The 20,972-nt window shown below is 41.1% G+C and overlaps 1 protein-coding gene across 1 annotated transcript in view; it reads left to right on the forward strand.

The window, feature by feature from the left end:
- Positions 1 to 20,972, forward strand: part of RNF145 (ring finger protein 145) — a 56,813-nt gene that overhangs the window by 9,308 nt on the left and 26,533 nt on the right. The window contains exons 2-3 of the mRNA XM_077824527.1: positions 3,704 to 3,919; positions 14,537 to 14,645. Coding sequence (XP_077680653.1) covers positions 3,736 to 3,919; positions 14,537 to 14,645 — 293 coding nt within the window. The 5' untranslated portion in view covers positions 3,704 to 3,735. The remainder of the gene's footprint in view (positions 1 to 3,703; positions 3,920 to 14,536; positions 14,646 to 20,972) is intronic.

Here is a 20,972-nt window from a genome sequence, read left to right on the forward strand (position 1 = left end):
GGGCAGTTTGGTGTATGGCTGTTACTGTTTTTGTATGAGGTGGAAAGATGTGCTGTTTGGAGTTTACAGTTCTGTTAAAATAGTGGGAAGAGTGGGAATTGTATACAAAAATCAGTCTGAATTTATAAAATTGAAAAAGCCCTACAACGCATGATTTACTGAGATCAGACTGATAGGCCACCTTGCAAATTTGTTAGGACTACTTGTTTTTGGCCTTTTTTTTTTTTTTTTTTTTTTTTGGATCAAGTGCTATATAAAAATAATTACACTTCTTGAGAGCTGTGGAAGGTGGGCTACCATTGGTGGACAGTATTGGCTTCTGATTGCTTTAACTCTTCTAGAGCTGAAAACACTTGTGTCCCTATGCCTTGTGCAAGTCTTAATGCACTCTTTCCTCCCACCTGCAAAACTTGACCATGAATTATGATTTTTTACAGTATCTTATCTTTGAGGGCTTATGTGAGACTTAGGCCAGGTCTGCACTACTGCGGCTGGTCGATCTAAGCTATGCAATTTGAGTAACGTTAGTAGAGTAACTCAAGTCGATGTAGCTTATGTCTACTTACTGCAGGATCCACACTACGCTATGTCGATGGGAGACACTCTCTCGCCAACACTGCTTCTGCCTCTCGTTAAGGTGGAGTACAGAAATCAATGGGAGAGCTCTCTTCCATTGGTTGAGCGTGTCTTCACTAGACCCACTGAATCAATACCACTACATCCATTACAGCAGTGCCGATTTAGCTCCGTAGTGAAGACAAGCCCTTAAAGTGGTTCGTATCCCTTGTGCCAGTCCTCTGCACAAAAGTTAATGTTGTCCAGTATTATGGCACTGAAATGTAATTCCAGTATTTTTTTTATTTAAACTTCTGCATTTCATAGCCATCCAGTAGTGGCGAGCATTTGTGAGTAAAAAAAAAATAAAACCTAAATTTGCAATGAGCAGCATCCCAAAGTAAGGTACCTTAAACCATTTTCCACCTTGCTGTAATTACAATTTAACAATACTGGAGAACATTAATATTTCAGCAGAATAGTCTGGTTTAGTTTTGTGCTGGGCTTCCATATTGCCTTGGTACAAATGATTTTATTATTTTTATAGCCAATCGTGGTAGTCTCAAAAATACCAATAGTAATTACTCATAGTTTTGAAATGCATTTCACAGCTTTTTCAAAGTGAAAGGCATCTTTTGCTTCTGCAAATTGTTCAGAGTATTGGACAGAGTACAGTTCTTCTGAAATGTTCTTCTGATATTTGAGGCATTCAACCCTTTGAGCCTGGTTTGGGACACAAATCTCCAACAGTGATAGTTTCCACTTGCTTAAACAGTTTCCCACTGCTGGGTTTGAAATCACAGATGCTCATGTTGCATCATCTCTCCACAGGCCCTGTTCTCTCTCTCTTTCTCAATAAACGATGACTTGGTAATAAAGGTTCCTCAAGTAGCGATTGAGCCTGAAAACAACAAAATTGGAGCATGCTTAACACACAGATGCCTGAAAAAAATTGTTTTTTAGCCTCCCCTTCTAGCCTGCTTCTCCCAGCGCCTCTCCAAATCCACTCACCTGAAAATAGGTCCAGGGTGGGAGTGAACTGAAAATGGTTATTGATTTCCTGGTGGTCTGTGTGAAATGCATTGCCTTATTGCCATTCCTACAATGGACAGGTGTCGTCCTCATGCAAACCATTACAATTGGCACCAGCTAAAAGTCTTAGCTGAAAGCCACGATCTGAATGTGCATGGAGACTGAACCTATTCACTTCTTTATATGTTTCAGAGTAGCAGCCGTGTTAGTCTGTATTCGCAAAAAGAAAAGGAGTACTTGTAGCACCTTAGAGACTAACAAATTTTCTTGAGCATAAGCTTTCATGAGCTACAGCTCACTTCATTGGATGCTGAGCTGTAGCTCACGAAAGCTTATGCTCAGATAAATTTGTTAGCCTCTAAGGTGCCACAAGTACTTCTTTTCTTCTTTCTTCTTTATATGGTCTTTCCAGTTCGACTGAGGTACATTAACAGGTTGTTGTAGAGAAACTTATACTGTGTCTTTTCTATAGTTAAACAAAACCCTCCAATCTCCACTGCTATCAATCTAGCCCAGTTCATGAGCACTAAATTCACTTTACAAACAAACCAAACCCTAATTCCAGAGTACTACAGTAATGGGCCATTGTAGTGAATTACATTAGTATAATCAGGATGGAGCTGCCTTACTGATGTTAATCTAAAAGAAATGCTGTTTGCATAAATGTATACAAACAGAGGTTAACAAATGCCACAAATAATAAAAGCAAGATTAGACTTTTAAAATTACTTCAAGCCGCAGGGAGGAAACAAACCTAAAATGTCATGATTGTAAAATGCAGTGTTGTAGCCACGTTACTCCCAGGATATTAGAGGGTCAGTGTGGTTGAGGTAATATCTCTTATTCTCTCTCACCACTGTCTCTCTCTCTCACAATTACAGAGAGAAGGTGGGTGAGGTAATATCTTTTATTGGACCACCACCTTTGGTGAAAGAGACAAGCTATTGAGCTATGCAGAGCTTTTCTTCAGGTCTGGGAAAGGTTCTGGTCTACACTACAGCCCCATCTGATGAAGCTCTCTCAGCATAATAAACCGCCTCTGCAAGTGGCACGTGTCTGCCCCAGTGGGTAGATCAGTAACTGCTCCGCTCAAGGGAGTGGATTTTCTACACCCCTGTGCAACATAGTTATACCAACATAAGTCTGCAGTGTAGACCTGGCCTGAGCCTATGTTCACACTGGCACTTCTGTTGGTGTAACTTATGTCACTCACAGGGGTGGCTTATTCACACCCCTAAGTGACAGAAGGTATGCCAACATAAGCTGTAATGTAGACCTCAGGCTGACTTAAGTTGGTATAACTGTGTTGCTCAGGGTTGTAGAAAATCCACAGCCTTGAGCGAAGCAGTTACCCCCAGTGTAGACAGCATTGTGTCAACGAGGGGGCTTCTCCCATCTGGGGTGGAGTAACTACACTGAGAGGGAGAAGTTCTCCTGTCAACACAGTAGCGTCTTCACTGCAGTGGTGCTGCTGCCTCGATTATCTTTCCCAGACCTGAAGAAGAGCTCTGGGTAGCTTGAAGGTTTCTCTCTCACCAGCATAAATTGGTTCAATAAAAGATATTCTCTTACTCACCTTATCTCTCTCATATTCAGAGACCAGCATGTCTATACCACTACCCAAAGGGTTATTGTAAAAACTGTTTCAAAAACAGCTTAATTTGTTAACGTTTAACATTTTAAAAAACTATTTTTACTTGGCATGTATTTCAAAAGCTGCTTCATCTCAGATGGCTATAGAGAGAGATTTCAAGTTAATCTGGGAATTCACTACCAAGTGGTCTCGCTAGGTTTTTTCTGCTGCTTTTTTTGGCTCTAAAACCCAAGTATGTTTACTAATGAGTTTTCACAACACATTTTCAAAGTGGAAGAGCATTGTCCAAAAATAATAATAATAATAAAAGCACAGTAAGTCTTTATGGAAAATAGCTAGCAAACTCCTCTTAATATAGCAAAAAGCAAAAGCTATGCTGTCTGGATTTTTGAGTTTAACTCAATTGATTTGTTTACTGATATATGGCCCCATGGTGTTCTCCATTCATACATTCATGATGCCTAATGGCTGGCTGTACAGTGAGATTCATTTGATTACTTTTGTCTGTCTTGTGCTATTTAGAGTCTGCTACAAGTTCATTGAAAAGGAACAGAATGGCTGCAAAGGAGAAGTTGGAGGCAGTGTTAAATGTGGCTCTGAGGGTCCCAAGCATCATGCTCTTGGATGTCTTGTACAGATGGGATGTCAGCTCCTTCTTCCAGCAGATCCAAAGGAGTAGCCTCAACAACAATCCCCTTTTCCAGTACAAGTACTTGGCCCTCAACATGCACTATGTGGGTAAGTCTGTACACCTCACAGAGATAATATAGTTTAAAATTAATATTTTGCCACAAGAATTTTAAGAATGCAATAAAATAACAATAGTATATTTTTGGCTGTAACACCTTTTGGTCTAACTAATAAAATGGTGCTGTTTATCCTAGCAGTACAGAGATCCCTTTCTAGAATCTCCTAGTGAATTATCAGAATGAGGTTTATTGCATAGCCTCAAAAGGATTTATGATACGTATCACATATGAGTTGGGTGAAATGCTACTAATGCACGGGAAGAACAGAGTACCAGAATGGGGATGGTTTTATCAGGTACTGCTGTGCATCTGACAGATGAACAGGAGAGCGAAGATGGTTAATTGTGATGTAAAAATTAACCTAGTTGCTTGAAGCTAAATAAAAGACTAGAAAGAGGGAAATAAGTTGCTGCCTCTGAACTATGGCCTGCAGCTTGACAAAAGCCAGCTTTCAAACTCTATTACTTGAGCTCAGTACAGATATGGCACTCTGGGTTAAAGTCTTAAGCCTTCAAAATAGTATGAGCACCGACAGTGGATTGGAATGTGTAACAAATCCATGTGCTGCAGACAGAATTTCTAGATAAATTACTCACAACTCAGGGAACTAGAAGTAGAAGCCTGGTCCAAAGCTCTAGCTTTGTTTTTTGGGAGATGAAAGGACCCTGGTTCTTGGGCCAACTCTAAAGGGGTGTGTGTGATTGGCTACAGTATGTGATTTAATTACAGATTGGTTCCCCATCGTTGCATTTGAACTCCTGTGAACCTCAGATGATAACTTTGTGGGGGGTAGAGGGGGGCTGTTCAGTAGGTGTAAGCAAGTGATGTTTATATATTACATTTTTGCCTGATTACAAATGAAAATATGGTCTATGGCCCTTGGTTTGCTGATTTAATGTGATGCTTGTGGCGAATTTCAGGAATATACTTGCTGCTCTTCAGTGTAAAACTACCAGTAGTAGTCGTTGCTCTTCGGGGGAGAGGTGGGTTGGGGTGGGAACAATAGGGCAGTGCCTGCTTGACGGTGCCTGAAAGAACTACAGGGTCCTTAATGCACGTGGTGGCGTGGTGCCAAAAAAAGGTTCACAACATTTTCAGGAATTTGAGTTCACAAAATCGGTTTGTAATATAAAAGTAGTTGCAGAATAAGTCAATTTTTAGAGAAATATGCTTAATGACATATCTCTGAAACAGCTTTTCTTTACGGTCATTTGCTATAGCATTACTCAGCTGGGTGCCTATTTAAATACTGGAATGATGGCGTCTCACTTTTCTTTCCCCTTTTGCCTTCCCTTCATCCTCCTTCCTTCTTTCTACAACAGTAATTTCACGTCTTACTTTTAAAATATTGAGTCTTTGTGCTGTTACTGCTCCGATTTGTAATTGTTGCTCTGGGAGGAATTCTAGGACATTGCTTTTACACAAAGCTGCATTTGTTTAGCTAAAACCAGTTTTGAATCTGGTTTATATTTGTAGATAACCCTGTGGATACTCTTAAATTGCTATAATTTTGGCTTATATTGATTTATCTTAAATTGATTCCTTGCTGATTTAAACTAAATTAGTTTACCCTGGTTAAATTGGTTTGTGTCCACACAGGGTTGGGGGGGGTGTGTGTGTTTTTTTGCACTGATTTAGTTAAATCAGTTTAAAAACACACCTTTACCTAAGCCAGTGTAACTTTCTGTAAACCACAGAGGAGGAGGAGGAAAACAGAATCCTTTCCCTTCCAATTGGGGAGAGGACGGAGATTTCAAATCTACTTGGAAAAGATATTCATCGGTGAAGGGCTTGATTAGCATAGCAACTTGCTGTAAGTATGTTTTAAAAAAAAAATCTACTTTTAAAATTTTGATATAAAAATGTGTCAGTTGGCTAAGCCTCTGGTCACATTTACAGCAGCAAAAGCGGGATCTGAAAAAACATTGCAGCCACTTGTTGGCAATATCAGGCAGTCACTGAATTAATTCCCACTGACATAATAGGGCAAAGGCTCAAACAGCCACACCCAATTTCCTGACCTGCGCTAGGCACCCCTTATATGCCAATCCACTTCAGGCAAATTTCTGTTACTCTTAATTATCTTAATCATGTTTTATGGTTAAGCTCTCTGCAATATCCTGGTGACACGTGCAGTGCATTTTGTTGAAATAATCATCCCCTTGCATAATTAGGCTACTCCCACTTGGTTCTTTCAATAATGACCCAATTTACCATCATGGAAGTCACGACTATCATGAGCCAAAGGCTCAGTTATGATAAGAGCCTACTTCCATGATAGTGAATTAAGTTACAAACAGTGAACTATGAGATCTCTCTGAAAGAATCCAGCAAGGGAAATAGTTGATTCCCTTCATTGCGGATCGTAGGGATAAAAGAAATTGAGTCCAGTGCTAGTTGGGATTTTTATTTTCAAACAAATATTTGAAATGGTTGAATGACACTAAATGTGTTTGGATAATTAGAACAGGAAGATATATTGGCATGAATGAGAGTTTGGATAACCATCGAATGTAGTGAAGAGTTTATATGTTTATAAAATTGATAGTTTTTGCATGTCAGCATGTCTATGTGTGTATTTGTCAGTGTATTTTCTGCATTGTGCAAAGTAACTGACCGTACCAAGAGAGCAAAATGTACACTTAGTAGCTTGAACTACACAAATGTTGCATGATAATTATATTTGATTGGGAAGCCTTGTCTGATCTTTTTAAAGATAAAGTATGTTGATTCTAGATTTATGAGGCTGTCTGCCAAAAGGTTACTTAGCTCATAAATGAGCTGATTTGTGGTTCCCTAATCTATTGAACTCTTGCACAAACTCTCTTTTTTTGAAGGCATTCTTTGGTATTGTTTACAAAGAACTTGGCTCCCAGTAAGTGTGTTTAAATTTTAAACTGCATTGAAGAATTATTTAGTTAACATGCGTAAGAGAGTACAGAAGAAGCTATTCCTGTTGCTGCTGTTATTGGCTGGCTGGTAGAGAACAGTGATATGGATTTTGGCCTTATATCTAGTCCTAGTAACTAGACATGTGGATTAATTTCAGCCTTGAGAATTTTTCATGAATTGTGCCTATAGGCCATAATAATGCAGGAGATTCTTACACTTATAATGCAGGAGATTCTTACACTTTCATGGAGATGCTATATGACGTTGCACTTCAAGTTCTTTCAGCTTTTCTAACAGAGAAGCTGTCTTTTGAGGGGAGGGTCAGCAGGGGATATATCTGTGTCTGCCAGTTATGAAGAACCCATCTTGCTGGGTTCTGGCAGGGACTTGTTCCTGGTGGTCCAAGTGGGGTATAAAGGAGAATTAAGGTGAGATATGAGGAAAAAGAATGGTTTGTTTCTATTATTTTTCAGGAGTTCAATTAGTGGGATTAGAGTCATAGATGTTAAGGCGAGAAGGGACCACTATGATCCTCTAGTCTGACTTTCCTGCATTACACGGCTGTAGAATCTCACCCAGTAAATTGTGCGTCAGACCCATAATTTCTGGTTGAGCTATAGCACATCTTTTAGAAAGATATCCAGTCTTGATTTGAAGACTTCAAGTGATGGAGAATCTGCGACATCTGTAAGTAAATTGTTCCAGTGGTTCATTACCTTCACTGTTAAACATTGGTGCCTTATTTTTAAACTGAATTTGTCTAGTTTCATCTTCTAACCATTGGATGTTGTTTTCTGATAGACTAAAGAGTTTATCAGAAACCTCTTCCTCAAGTAGGTTCTTCTAGACTGATAGTCACCTCTCAACCTTATTTTGGATAAACGAAATAGACTGAGCTGCTTAAGTCTCACTGTAAGACTGTCTTCTCTGCAATCTACTCTTGAATTGGGCTGTCATGAGTTAGTCATCTCATTTTAGCATAACTCAATAGTGTGTGGCTGCTATACAGACCAGCAGTTGAGTTTTCCATGCTTGCTGCCACTCCATGTCTGCGCCCGCATGTGATTCAGTTTTGAGACCCACAGATATCTGATGCATATCCTGTGGTTCCTAGTGCTATAACTCTCTGCCACAGGATGTTGTGGGGCAATTTGTCAGTTCCCCTGAGAGATTGGAGGCAGAGATAGTCTAGGCCTGGGAAATTCATTTCTTGGAAAGAATCCAAGCTCCTGTACAGTTACCTCCTGGTCCTTGAAAGTATGGCTCCTTCTCGTCCTGCCAACCAGCTGCTGTTTCTTTATGGAGGCAATGTTTCTTTGACGTGGCTCTGCAAAAGCAACCACCAAGAGATACTGTTCTTTCTTTGAGACAAATATTATGAACTCCTTAACTGACTCTTATGTGCAAAGTTTCCCTGCACAACCTAAGCTGTAACAGTTTCAAATAATTATTGGAAATGGGCAAAATATATTTGAAATGTAACCATGCAAAAAAAGGAAATTAAAAAGGTTCATAAACATAATGTGCTGTATCATTTGAATTGTGTTGATATATGTTCTAAAGGATGCAATAATATGCAGCACATCAAAGACTTTGATGCCTGGTCCTTCAAAGAAGCAGAGGGCTATAAATAGATTATATGTATCTGTGAGACAGTGACTTGGACACAACTTACTTGTTCGAGGTACACAAACAGAAATGCTGAAAGGCAGACGCTGCGCAGCTGTGTAGTGGAACAGTGAATGTTCAACTATTTAAGGGTTTTTATCTGTTTGAACCAACAAGTTGTAACAGAGATCATGCATGGCTAGCTAGTAATGTACATTATTTTCATTTAGCTGTGTTTAAGCTGCTCTCCTTAAGTCTTCTAGTGATTTCTCTTTATTTTTGTAGTATGTTTGGGGCGTGATTGTGGCCCAGCATAGAATGGCGGGGAAGTCAGAGCGAGGATAGAGAGGGGACCCCAACTTGTCTGATTCTGCCAGATCTCCTTCCTTTGGGCTCCTAGGGAATGCAGGGTGCATTTGCTTTTCCATCCTTTCAGGGAGTGTTAGGCAAGATTACAATTATACGTTTATATGTTGTTCATTAATATGCAAATATTTTCCAAATTAGTAGGTAGCTGCTATGTGTGCAGAATAGCTACAGGGTTTAGGGCATCATATTTCCTTCCTTTAGAGAAGGTAACACTCATCATAGCAACTCTGGTCTTTGCAAACTTATCCACTGTCACTGAAAGTAACACTATTATTAAGATGGCAAGGTCCAGTACTTTAACCCCCAAAATGACCTCCTTTAACTCTAATTTGAAGTAGAATTTCCTTCGAAATTAACACTTGTATTCAGGAAAAAAGGGGAATGAAATATAGCCCTTCTGATTTGTCTACATTTGCACTTCCTCTTCCTTGTAACAAGCCAACCTGTTAATGAATTGTTTTCCATTTTTGTTTGTCAGAGGCATCCCAAATGGTAATGATGTTGGTCCGCTTCTTGGAACAAGGCCTCTACTGCAAAAATGTGAATATTGCTGCGTGATGTGTTTTAAAATGTCTATTTTTCAAGCTTCAGAATGGAATTGTAAATAATGAAATGAAAAAGAAACTACTTGATATGTTTCCCCTTTAAACAAATAATTATAGCAAATGCAAAAAACTGCATAGAAATTAACACTGAAATTCTGGCCTGAATCCATGAACTGCAACGTTCATCACTAAAGTTGCTGCGGCAATCTTGGCTCTGCTGGTTTGCTTACCAACTGCAGTGCATTGAGGACCATCACTATTTATGGCCTTTAAACCAAGGGTTTCCAAACTCTGTTACGATCTGTTCTTTCCTTTGATTTGCACTTGAATTTCATTCTCCTCCTTGAGGTGTCTGTGGGCTTGTCTTCACTACCAGGGTAAGTCAACCAAAGTTCCACTACTTCAGCTACATGAATAACGTAGCTGGAGTCGATGTAGCTCAGGTAGACTTACCCGGGTGTCTTCACTGAGTTGCATCGACGGGAGACGCTCTCCGGTCAACTTCTCTTACTCTTCTCTGGGAGCTGGAGTACTGAGGTCGACCAGAGAGCTCTCTGCCATTGATTTAACGGGTCTTCACAGGACCCACTAAATCAATCCCTGATGCAATATCTCCCTGTAGTGAAGGCCAGCCCTGAGAGTCTCTTCTCCCATTATTCATTTGGAGTTGTGATCACAAAGGGAAGAATGAGCACAGTATGTTCTACAATATTCCAGCACAACAGGGATGCATTATGGATGCAGTAACTGCCTTAGTGCTGAATTTTCTTGCCTTTTACAAATATGCTATAGCCCTGTTCAGCGGTAGCTCTAAAACACTCTGCTACAGTGACTTTCCTGCTCTGTCATCTGTTTCCATCTCTTTGCTCTTAAGAGATGAAATATGAAAGGACATAGCAGACAGTCTTGAAGTAGTTACAGCAAAGGAAGACTGCACACCAAGGTAAAGGGAAAAGCTTGTGATATTTAGGGTGAATCATGGGCTAAAGTGAAAAGGGAGGGTTTAAAGTGAGATTTGGAGAAGGAGATACTAGTCTTAGAGTGGTACAGTACTGGGCAGCACCACTGAAAGTGCTAACCCCTAATTGCGAATTGGAGGAATTAAGAGAATGAGACTAGAGAGCGTTGCCACCTTTTTGTCACCTCAAGTCCTCAGAGCATTTGAGAAGGAGGAAGGCTTGTTGTTGATTTCTGGTTTGCTACAATTACATTAAACATTGTTTGGATTGGATTGTTTGATACTGAGTAAGTAACAAAAACATGTAACAAGTGGCAGTTTTAGCAGGCACCTGCTAATGTGACAGGGTTAAACACTTTTGAAACAATATAAACAAATTTCCAGCTGAAGTCACCTTCACATCTGTCTTTTAATTGAGGCTGTTAATTGAATTTTCGTAACCTGGTGTGCCCTTCTTTGACCTTAACATCGGCTACAGAAGTGCACATCTGCTTAGTTCTTGTATCCCAAAGAGAGCCAAAACTTGTTGCTTGGTCTGTGGGATTTAAGCCAGGCATGCCAAATATTAGGACCCTTCTTCCAGCTAGTTCTTCTTGGGGTGACATAGGACAGTTAAATACAGGTTCAGCCTTAAGGAATGATGTTGCCCAGCAGTCCTTGTGGTTGCTGTTCATGTGTTTGATGAGAGACGAGGAGGTGGAGAATAGAGAAGAAGATAAACCTGATAAAATGTGATTTTCTATTTAGCCAAGAAATAGAAGACATCAATCTTGAAGTACTTGCATGAGAGGAAAGTGATCAGGAACAGCCAGCATGGATTCACCAAGGGAAGGTCATGCCTGACCAATCTAATTGCCTTTTATCATGAGATTACTGGTTCTGTGGATGAAGGGAAAGCAGTGGATGTATTGTTTCTTGACTTTAGCAAAGCTTTTGACACCGTCTCCCACAGTATTCTTGTCAGCAAGTTAAGGAAGTATGGGCTGGATGAATGCACTATAGGGTGGGTAGAAAGCTGGCTAGATTGTCGGGCTCAACGGGTAGTGATCAATGGCTCCATGTCTAGTTGGCAGCCGGTGTCAAGTGGAGTGCCCCAGGGGTCGGTCCTGGGGCCGGTTTTGTTCAATATCTTCATAAATGATCTGGAGGATGGTGTGGATTGCACTCTCAGCAAATTTGCGGACGATACTAAACTGGGAGGAGTGGTAGATACGCTGGAGGGGAGGGATAGGATACAGAAGGACCTAGACAAATTGGAGGATTGGGCCAAAAGAAATCTGATGAGGTTCAATAAGGATAAGTGCAGGGTCCTGCACTTAGGACGGAAGAATCCAATGCACCGCTACAGACTAGGGACCGAATGGCTAGGCAGCAGTTCTGCGGAAAAGGACCTAGGGGTGACAGTGGATGAGAAGCTGGATATGAGTCAGCAGTGTGCCCTTGTTGCCAAGAAGGCCAATGGCATTTTGGGATGTATACGTAGGGGCATAGCGAGCAGATCGAGGGACGTGATCGTCCCCCTCTATTCAACATTGGTGAGGCCTCATCTGGAGTACTGTGTCCAGTTTTGGGCCCCACACTACAAGAAGGATGTGGATAAATTGGAGAGAGTCCAGCGAAGGGCAACAAAAATGATTAGGGGTCTAGAACACATGACTTATGAGGAGAGGCTGAGGGAGCTGGGATTGTTTAGCCTGCAGAAGAGAAGAATGAGGGGGGATTTGATAGCTGCTTTCAACTACCTGAAAGGGGGTTCCAAAGAGGATGGCTCTAGACTGTTCTCAATGGTAGCAGATGACAGAACGAGGAGTAATGGCCTCAAGTTGCAGTGGGGGAGGTTTAGATTGGATATTAGGAAAAACTTTTTCACTAAGAGGGTGGTGAAACACTGGAATGCGTTGCCTAGGGAGGTGGTGGAATCTCCTTCCTTGGAAGTTTTTAAGGTCAGGCTTGACAAAGCCCTGGCTGGGATGATTTAACTGGGAATTGGTCCTGCTTCGAGCAGGGGGTTGGACTAGATGACCTTCAGGGGTCCCTTCCAACCCTGATATTCTATGATTCTATGAACGTTTTGTTTGCCTTATTAATTAGAAGTATGTAGCTCATCTAAGGTTTCAGAGTAGCAGCCGTGTTAGTCTGTATTCACAAGAAGAAAAGGAGTACTTGTGGCACCTTAGAGACCGATGGAGTGAGCTGTAGCTCACGAAAGCTTATGCTCAAATAAATTGGCTAGTCTCTAAGGTGCCACAAGTACTCCTTTTCTTTTAGGTCATCTAAAACACCCTAATTGCTATAAGCAAACTGTTTCAGTGCCAGGTCTCAGGCTCCACAAAATAGCTGTATTTAATTGAACTTAAAGCTCAAAAGAAAAGAAAAACATTCAGGGGCTTTGTGGAAATTCAGTGGCATTATAGTCCTGTTCCTGTTTGCAGCAGGGAGCGTAAACTGTGCCTTGAACTTTGGAAAATAGTGACCCTCCAATGGACACCTTAATTTATCACAGCTTTGTGTTTTTAATGCAAGATTTCAGGAAATTTTGGAAAATTATAATAAACGGCTCTGCTGTTACAAGTGTACATTTATAGATGTATTTTTTTAAAAATTGGTGAGCAAATAAGTTTTATCTACCTACCCTTACATGGAATAAGGAAGTTTTTACATGCCTGAATGGACTGTTGATTGCTTGGCTATTTTATGGGTCTGAAGTTTTTTCTATGGGCTCATTGCTAGCTGTTTTTTTTCAGTGAGTGCACTTTTACAAGAGCTTTATGGAGTTGGGAAATACTAAGTTGCTGGTAATTGAGGAGAATTGGAGTGTTTCTACATCAACATTTGTCTTAGTTTGGGATTGCACCCTATTAAATATTGAGACATACCAGATTGGTAGGTTGTCTTATAGTAGCTAATTGTTATTGAACTACTCATATATATATTCTTAGAATATTTATTCAAGAATCTCTGTGCTGTTTCATGCTCATAACTATCTTACAATATACTCAAAACAGCATAATCAAGTCTAGTTAAAAAGGTTGTGACCAAGTAGGGAATTTGCTAAGTAGATGCATGATATTTTAAAACAAGTGGCATTTACTGCATATCTATGATCTGTGTGATGAGCCCTTCTGAAGATGTTTTGTTCTTAGCTGCTAGGAAATCCTTTGCTCTTGACAGATTTGCTGAATGGATTTTAGTGGCAGTCACTTAAGTTATTAACCTCTGAAATTAGGATCTCTGTGGCAGAGAGCTCAAAACAAAGGACAAACAGGACAACATGTGGTGTGCATAGGATTTCTGCTCTCTGTCCCTATGGTATCTTTGGGGAAATACTAGGGAGTGCCAAACATTAGATACTTATCACTGAATCCCTGAAGAAGCAGGCTTTGCAATGTCTACTTTATTTAAGCATCCGGATAGAAAGATGTGTGAAAAGAAGGACCAACATCTTGTTTCTTGCTTTGAGCTATTCACTAACCAGGCTTTGTTCTTGAACAGTAAAGCTGTGTATTCATTGGTAATTTTCCTCAATTTCCGCAAATGCTAGACAGCCATTGAAGTAGCTGCGGTGCAAATCCCAGGTGGAGGCGAGGAAAGATGTAATTGTCGCCATTGGAGTGTGCCCTTGCTTGAAAAAGCATCACCTGGGAATTTGCCTGAATTGGAGCAGTGTAGAGAAGAACCTAAATTTCAGTCTCAAATTGTGGTATTAAGCAGGGATTTCAGATTTGAAAATGAATGGTGAGAGAACTGAAGTAATTTACAAGTTTAATTTTGCTTAACATACAAATGAAGGTCTTAAATGTATCTATGTAATGCATTAGTCTTTACATTGTTGTAACTTGATCATTTTGTGAATGTGGTGGATATATTCACTGATATTTATTCCCTACAATGAAGATATTTTGCTTATGCTAGTGCTGAAATTTATCTACACTTAAACATGTGCCCAAGGGAAGAGGGAAGCCTGGACACACATCTTTCTCTTGTCTTGTTTCAAATCTTGCAATCACTTTGACTTTTGCCAAAATATCATAGGTGGTTTTCACCACTGATATAAGTAGATGCAACTTGACTGAAGTGAATGGAGCTGTATATGCATGTATGCTACCTGTGTGTTTTTCCTCTCTTGTATCCAGGTGCATGTTTGTTTTTTTAAAATCCTGCAGTAAGAGAGTGATGTCTAAGAGTTTTAAAAAGACATCAGAGGTTTCATTTCAACTTCTGATTTCTGCTCCAGGTTACATCTTAAGTGTTGTGCTCCTAACCTTACCTAGACAGCACCTGGTTCAGCTCTACCTGTACTTTCTGACTGCACTGCTGCTGTATGCTGGGCACCAGATCTCCAGGTAAGAATGTGTGAAATTTTTCACACGACTTGGTTTTCAAATCTGAAAAACTATGTAATTAATATTTTGCCAGTAGTAGCCATACACAGAGCGGAAGGTCTGTTTTTTCTTTCATTTAGCTGTCTGGAATATATCCTGTCTTTCCATGTGTTGAAAAGAAGTTACAGGATTAACACCAATTCTGCTCCATTTCTGTTGGAAGACGTGTGGGGCCTGATCTTTTCCATTGACTTCAGTGTTGGATCGTGGACATGTGGGCCAGTGTTGGGCCCATAAAGCCTTTATTTTAAAATCCCCCATCAGTCTTCCCTAGCCATCACAGGGGGGTCTCTCTCCCATCCAGTATGAAAATACATTGCTTTTGTGATGCACATAATTTCTGTTGGACCAAGAAGAGAGAGTGCCTGTATGTATCTCTTTGAGTTTCACAAATGTTTTACTAGGAGAATGAGACAGATTGTTCCTTTCAACTTGCTGGTGCCTAGACAAAGGAGAAAATGTGGAATAAAGAGCCATAGAGAGGGATAAGTGTAGAATAATAGTGTTGGAAACTTTAATACTGGAATATGAATTTCTTTATCATAAATTATATTGTCCATTATTTTACTTTCATAAATCAGTAGTTCTGATTAGAAATCTTACAGTAATAAATAAGCACGCCAAATACGAGTGGGTCTAAAATGTAAAGTGAGACGCAGTGGAAAGGTCTGCGATGATACAATCAACCGAAGTAAATCTTTCATTTGTTCTTTCGGTGTTGCTGAATATATTTAATCCAAAATAAAACCCCTCACTTCGATTAAAGGCTTGGATTGGAGCCTGAAAAACTATCATTTTGTTAGGAGGCTTCCCAAAGAAATATCTGAAGTGTGGCATTGGACCTGATCCTTTTGACGCCCAGTGGTGGAAAATATTTGAAAACATCATCTTAAACTGATTTGTATAAAATGGTAGGTTTGTTATTTACATGGTAAAATTGTTGTTCCAGCAAATGCTTTGAAACTTCCCTTTTGGTTAAATCTGTTCATTATCAAGGAAAGTTTAAATAGAGGTTTTGGGGCAGTTACGATGTGTTGATGTCGTGGCTGTTAGGGTTTCCTTTAATGGTGTTCTGAATGTGGGGGAGAGCATTGTGGCCTCATATTTTCTGGATAGGAAGGAGGATGGCTTCCTAATTATTCCCCTGGGAATCCTGAGCTTTTCTAGCTGTAGTTTACAGATGTTTGTCCTAGTATTTTAAATACTGTATTTTCTTACTAGAGAAAGAAGCCTAACTTTGTTTTAAGATCTTGGGTTTAAATCAGAATAAGGATACTAATATGACATCCTAAGTGTGCGTGCTCTCTCGGGTGTTCATCAAATGCAGGTGGGCTTTTGTTCCAGAGGGCATGCAGATAGAAGATTCAGAGTGAGTGCCTTGACTTCTGCAGCCTTGAGCTGTGGTCTTTTAACCTGAAAAAAGGGGAAAGAATGCATAAACTTCAATTTATATACAGTCTTTGCATGGCCCCCTGTTGGATTTTAATTCTGATTATTTTTTCACTGTAATTTTTTAATTTTACTGTATCAACTTATGAATATTGTGAGACATAGGATTTATGAAAGTGTATTGCTGTATTGTTTGAACCATTACTGTATTGGTACTCAGCTCCACAGATTTATTAGACAATTCCTAATAACGAGTTAATACGCAAGATTTTCATTTAAATGTAGTTAGGACTGCAGATTTGCCATGGCATTTTTATATAAAATCATGGAGTAGCTCGGCCCTATGGGGTTGGGCCTGGCTTCCCGCTCTGGGCGTTGTGACCTGGTGCACAGAGTTGCTGCTCTACTCAGGTTTGGCCTGGCTGCACCTCCGTTAGGGCAGGTGGGCCAAATCTGAGCAGCGCTGTACCCTGCTCGCCCTATCGCAATGCCTCTCACTGAAATTTGACCTAGCTGCTCCCCTGTCATGATGGAGGGGTGACCAGGCCAAGCCAAGCTGCAACGCCGTGCACCCCAGTTCGCCTCTCTGTCTGGGCATTGCCGGCCCAGCCCCTTGGAGCTATCACAGCAGGAAAATCACGCACATGGGTATGCACACAAAGCTTGGACAAATGGGAAAATCATGCTATCTGTGACTTTTTCTCCACTGTGACAAACCTGCAACCCTAATTTTTCACTTTCACTAGCACTGCACATAAAACAGGCTCCGTTTTAAAAATACAATTGGATCAAATCAACAGTCTAGTAGTAGAGCAAAGTCTAGCCAGATGAAGAGCCATGTTGGGGCACTGAGCTTGCTGACAGGGCTAAAGTGTGGCTTGCTGACATTCTCGAGCAAATTTACCCATTCCCCTGGAGCAGTACGGACTGGTTTTGGCGGGAGCTTGGTCCAGTCATCCTTGACTGGTGGTAGGCTCCCCACAGCAGCTTATGACAGTAATAATGGGAGGACCACCACTCTTAGCACCCCTCAAAAAGTTTTCAGGTTCGACCAGGGTCTTTCACATTAAAAGTACAGTATGAAGTGTGACTAATGTACAGATATGCTCTGTACTGTACATATTGTCACTTTATTGAGCATCCAGCTTGCTTTTTATATTGTCTAGTAGATTTAATGTACTAAAATTACAAGAAGCAGGTATTCAGACTATTCTTTCAAATAGTCTAATGCGGTATTGCTATTTAGTTTTAAATCGTTTGAATAACTTGGTGTTGAATCTACTGCAGTTCATTAGCTGGCATGCTGTTTAAGATGGGTGAGGAAGTAGCGCTGGTGAACTACAAACACACCATGGTTGACAGACAACTTTAAAATGTGAAACAGCAGGATTTACTTAGTCAAGAATGCCAGCTGATGTTATGTGCAGCCTTTTGGAATTTTTGAATCACTGGAGAACTTCTGTTTCCAGTGCTGCTGTTCCACTTCTGGAATAACTTGTGGTTAAGACACAGGACTAAGAGTCATGACATCTGGGTTTTATTCCTGGCTCTGGTTTCAGGTTTCCACTCAGAATGTCACTCAGTGATTGCCTGTTTTTGTTCTTTCCCTCTGAAGCATCTTGCTTTGGCCACTGTTAGAAGACAGGATACTGAGCTAGATGGACCTTAGGTGGGACCCAGTATGGCCGTTCTTATGTTCCTATCCAAGCTAACCTGAAAGGCAGATTCACATTCCCCCTCATGAAAAGTAGATGCTCCTCTATTTTATACACAGTTACATCAGCCTCTTGCACAAACCATGCTATTATACACTCTTTCACTGGAAATAGTAATGAGTAGTGCTGGAAATTGTGCTTATGTTAAAGAAAAGAACCCTGAATCATTGCATATGCCTTGTTTTCCTGTTGTGCTGTGGTTCTATCCCACAATTGGCAGCATTGAGAATTATGGGGTTCCAGTGGGGGGGAATAACAAGCAGGAACTATTTTTATATCTAACTTAATTTGTTTTTCATATGACACAAGACATGAAACATCAAGTTGTTTTTTGGTGGGCTTGTTTGACATTAATTGAGGAGACTGATTAACCAAAGTAAATGACAGTGGCATGACACAATTGGGCCAGATAACCGCTGTGTGTTACAACAGTTGACTACAAAGCACCTTTGTTAAAAACGGAAGACCCTTTCTTCCATGTGTGAGAATGTAAAAGTATGAGTCAAATATAAGCACTATCTGAATTGTCCCTTTGTTTAGAAATATAGGTTATTCCTAAGGCTGTTTTAGTCATGAGTATTTTTAGTAAAAGTCACGGATAGGTCATGGGCAGTAAACAAAAATTCATGGCCCCTGACCTGCCCATGACTTGTACTATATGCCCCTGACTAAATCTTGGGCTGGGGGGGTGACGCGGGGGCACCACAGGTGCTGGGGTGGGGCTGGCAGACTCCGTACCTGGATCCGCACCTCCCCATAAGCAGTGACATCCCCCTTCCTCAGCTTCTAGGTGGAAGCGTGGCCTCTGCCCTGAGTGCTGGCTCTGCAGTTCCCATTGGCTACAAACTGCGGGGACAGTGCCTGCAGGCGGAGGCAATACGCAGATCTGTCTGGCCATGCCTCTGCCTAAGATCTGAGGGATGTTGCCGCTCCCGGGGAACCTCCACCCTGAGGTAAGCGCCACACAGAGCCCTCACCCCATCTCAGGCCCCAAACCCAAATTCCTGCTGCTGCTGTAGATGGAGGAGGGTGTGTGCGGTGGCCTGAGACTGCCCAAGCAGCGGCTGGCCCGGGAGCTGACCCCTGGGTGAGCCGCACTGGCCGCTGCCAAAGTCATGGAGGTCCCAGAAAGTCACGAAATCCGTGACCTCTGTGACAAACTCGCAGCCTTAGTTATTCCTAGTTGATTGTGAGTGGCTTTCTTTTTTTAACTTTCCAACCTGGATTGGCTTTAGAGCTGCATTCCCAACAGCAGTAAATCTGGAAATCTGATCTTAGAAAATTAGGACATAAATATAAAGCTAACACAAATCATATGAGACATTTTATTTAATAAGAAAATAATTGTTTTTACACTATTCCAGTAGAATGAACGATTCTGAGACGTAAAAGCTGCAGCTTAATAAAGCTTTAATTGACCAAAATTGAGTGCGCACACTCAGTCCTGTCAGCATCTTTGTATGGCACTGCAGCTGTTCGTGGCCTCTTCTGAATATCTGTATCAGAAGATCATTATGCTTGTGCTGCTAATGTAATGTAATAAGAAAATCACTGCTGTGATGTTTCACTAATTTTGGATAAGAAATTAGGATTCTACTCAACTACAAATACTTTTTTTAAAAATTGTGCTACAGTTTTATAATGATGTACTTTACAGATCTGTTACGCTGTCACAATATAAATTATTTTCCTTCAAATGTTGCTGCAGTTAAGCCTGTAGAAAAATGAATGCATCAGATCTCCTTTGAGTGTGTGTCAGTGTGGATCTACTGTAGGTGCACGTGCACTTGAGATCAGAGTCTCTTGAATAGCAAAAAGAAAAGGAGTCCTTGTGGCACCTTAGAGACTAATATGCAGTTGATAGATTTCCACTCCATACGGCTAAATGCAGTGCCTTGCATAATGACAGGTTTCAGAGTAACAGCATGCAGTTGATAGATTTCCACTCCATACGGCTAAATGTTACTCTTGAATAGCAGTGTCTGTCATGGCCATGCATGTGCCCTGTGCCTCTTTGTTCTCCCATCTGAGTACATAAAGGGTGTAGGGGTTGCCACCCTTTCTCAGTTCTCTCGTACCACCCACAGCCGTGAGAATGAACCCAGTGAGTGTCTGACCAGCTACTCCCTTTAAAGACATTTACATTGTTGTTGTTTTCTTAACCAGGTTTGTTGAGACTTTTTATCTACACGCTCCCAATTGAGGGATGTTCCCAATAATCCCATCCCCAATCCGTGACACTGTTGAACATTGGTGCGAGGTGCTTTGCACCAATCACCATGCCTCATGGTGGATTCCAAACCCTGCCCGTACTGCCATGGACTGATCCTTATAGGGGATAATTGCTAATGCATATTCTACCTAGGGGAGAGCTCCATGTGCTCTGTGTGCAAGTCCTTTTCTTCAGGGTCTGCAAATCCAGGGATGTTCAGCTCAAACTACATCAGCTAGAGCAGTCTACGTGGGTCACTTCAAACCCAGAGGTGATCATCACTACCAGAGCAAGGCCAGCTAAACCAGCATGGGACAGCATTCCTTTGAGGGCAAATCATACATCTGGATCGGGCAGCAGAAAGAAGGCAAAGAGGACTCTGGTAGAACTGGCACTGACATCTTAGGCACTGACCACCTCTGTGTTGATGAAATCTTCAGTGCTGACAGCCCCAGCCAATAAAGCCAGCACCTGCTCCCAGAGGTAAAGGAACACAGACTTATGCAGCTAGACAGAGCTCAAATATAGCTCCAAAACTGAAGGGACGTGCTGGAAGGAAAACATCTCTCCTTCAAGGACAGAGCTCCTACGTCTTCAGTCAGAACGGGAGTGGATCAGGGGACCAGAGACCTGGCACTGCCCTCAATACTAATATCCATGATAAAAGCTAGGCAAGGACCCAAGATACACTCTGGAGGAATCAGTCTCCTCTCCAGAGACATTTTGAGGACTGAAGAGGTGACCGGCACAGGTGATATATCACCCCACAGCACCGCCGTTCAAAGAAGAAAAGTATTGCTTATCACCAGCATTGAGCAGAGAAGAGGAATTGTGTATAACTGGTGTTGGGAAGAGAAGGACAAATGTTCTTTCTAGAACCAATCCTCTAGATTTCTCCTCCATCCTCATGTATTTTAATGCAGATTACTATCTAAAGAGCCCCATTTCAGCATACTTGGCACGTACTGTGAT

The sequence above is a fragment of the Eretmochelys imbricata genome, chromosome 8 (genome assembly GCF_965152235.1).
Source record: "Eretmochelys imbricata isolate rEreImb1 chromosome 8, rEreImb1.hap1, whole genome shotgun sequence".
Taxonomy (NCBI): Eukaryota; Metazoa; Chordata; order Testudines; family Cheloniidae; genus Eretmochelys; species Eretmochelys imbricata.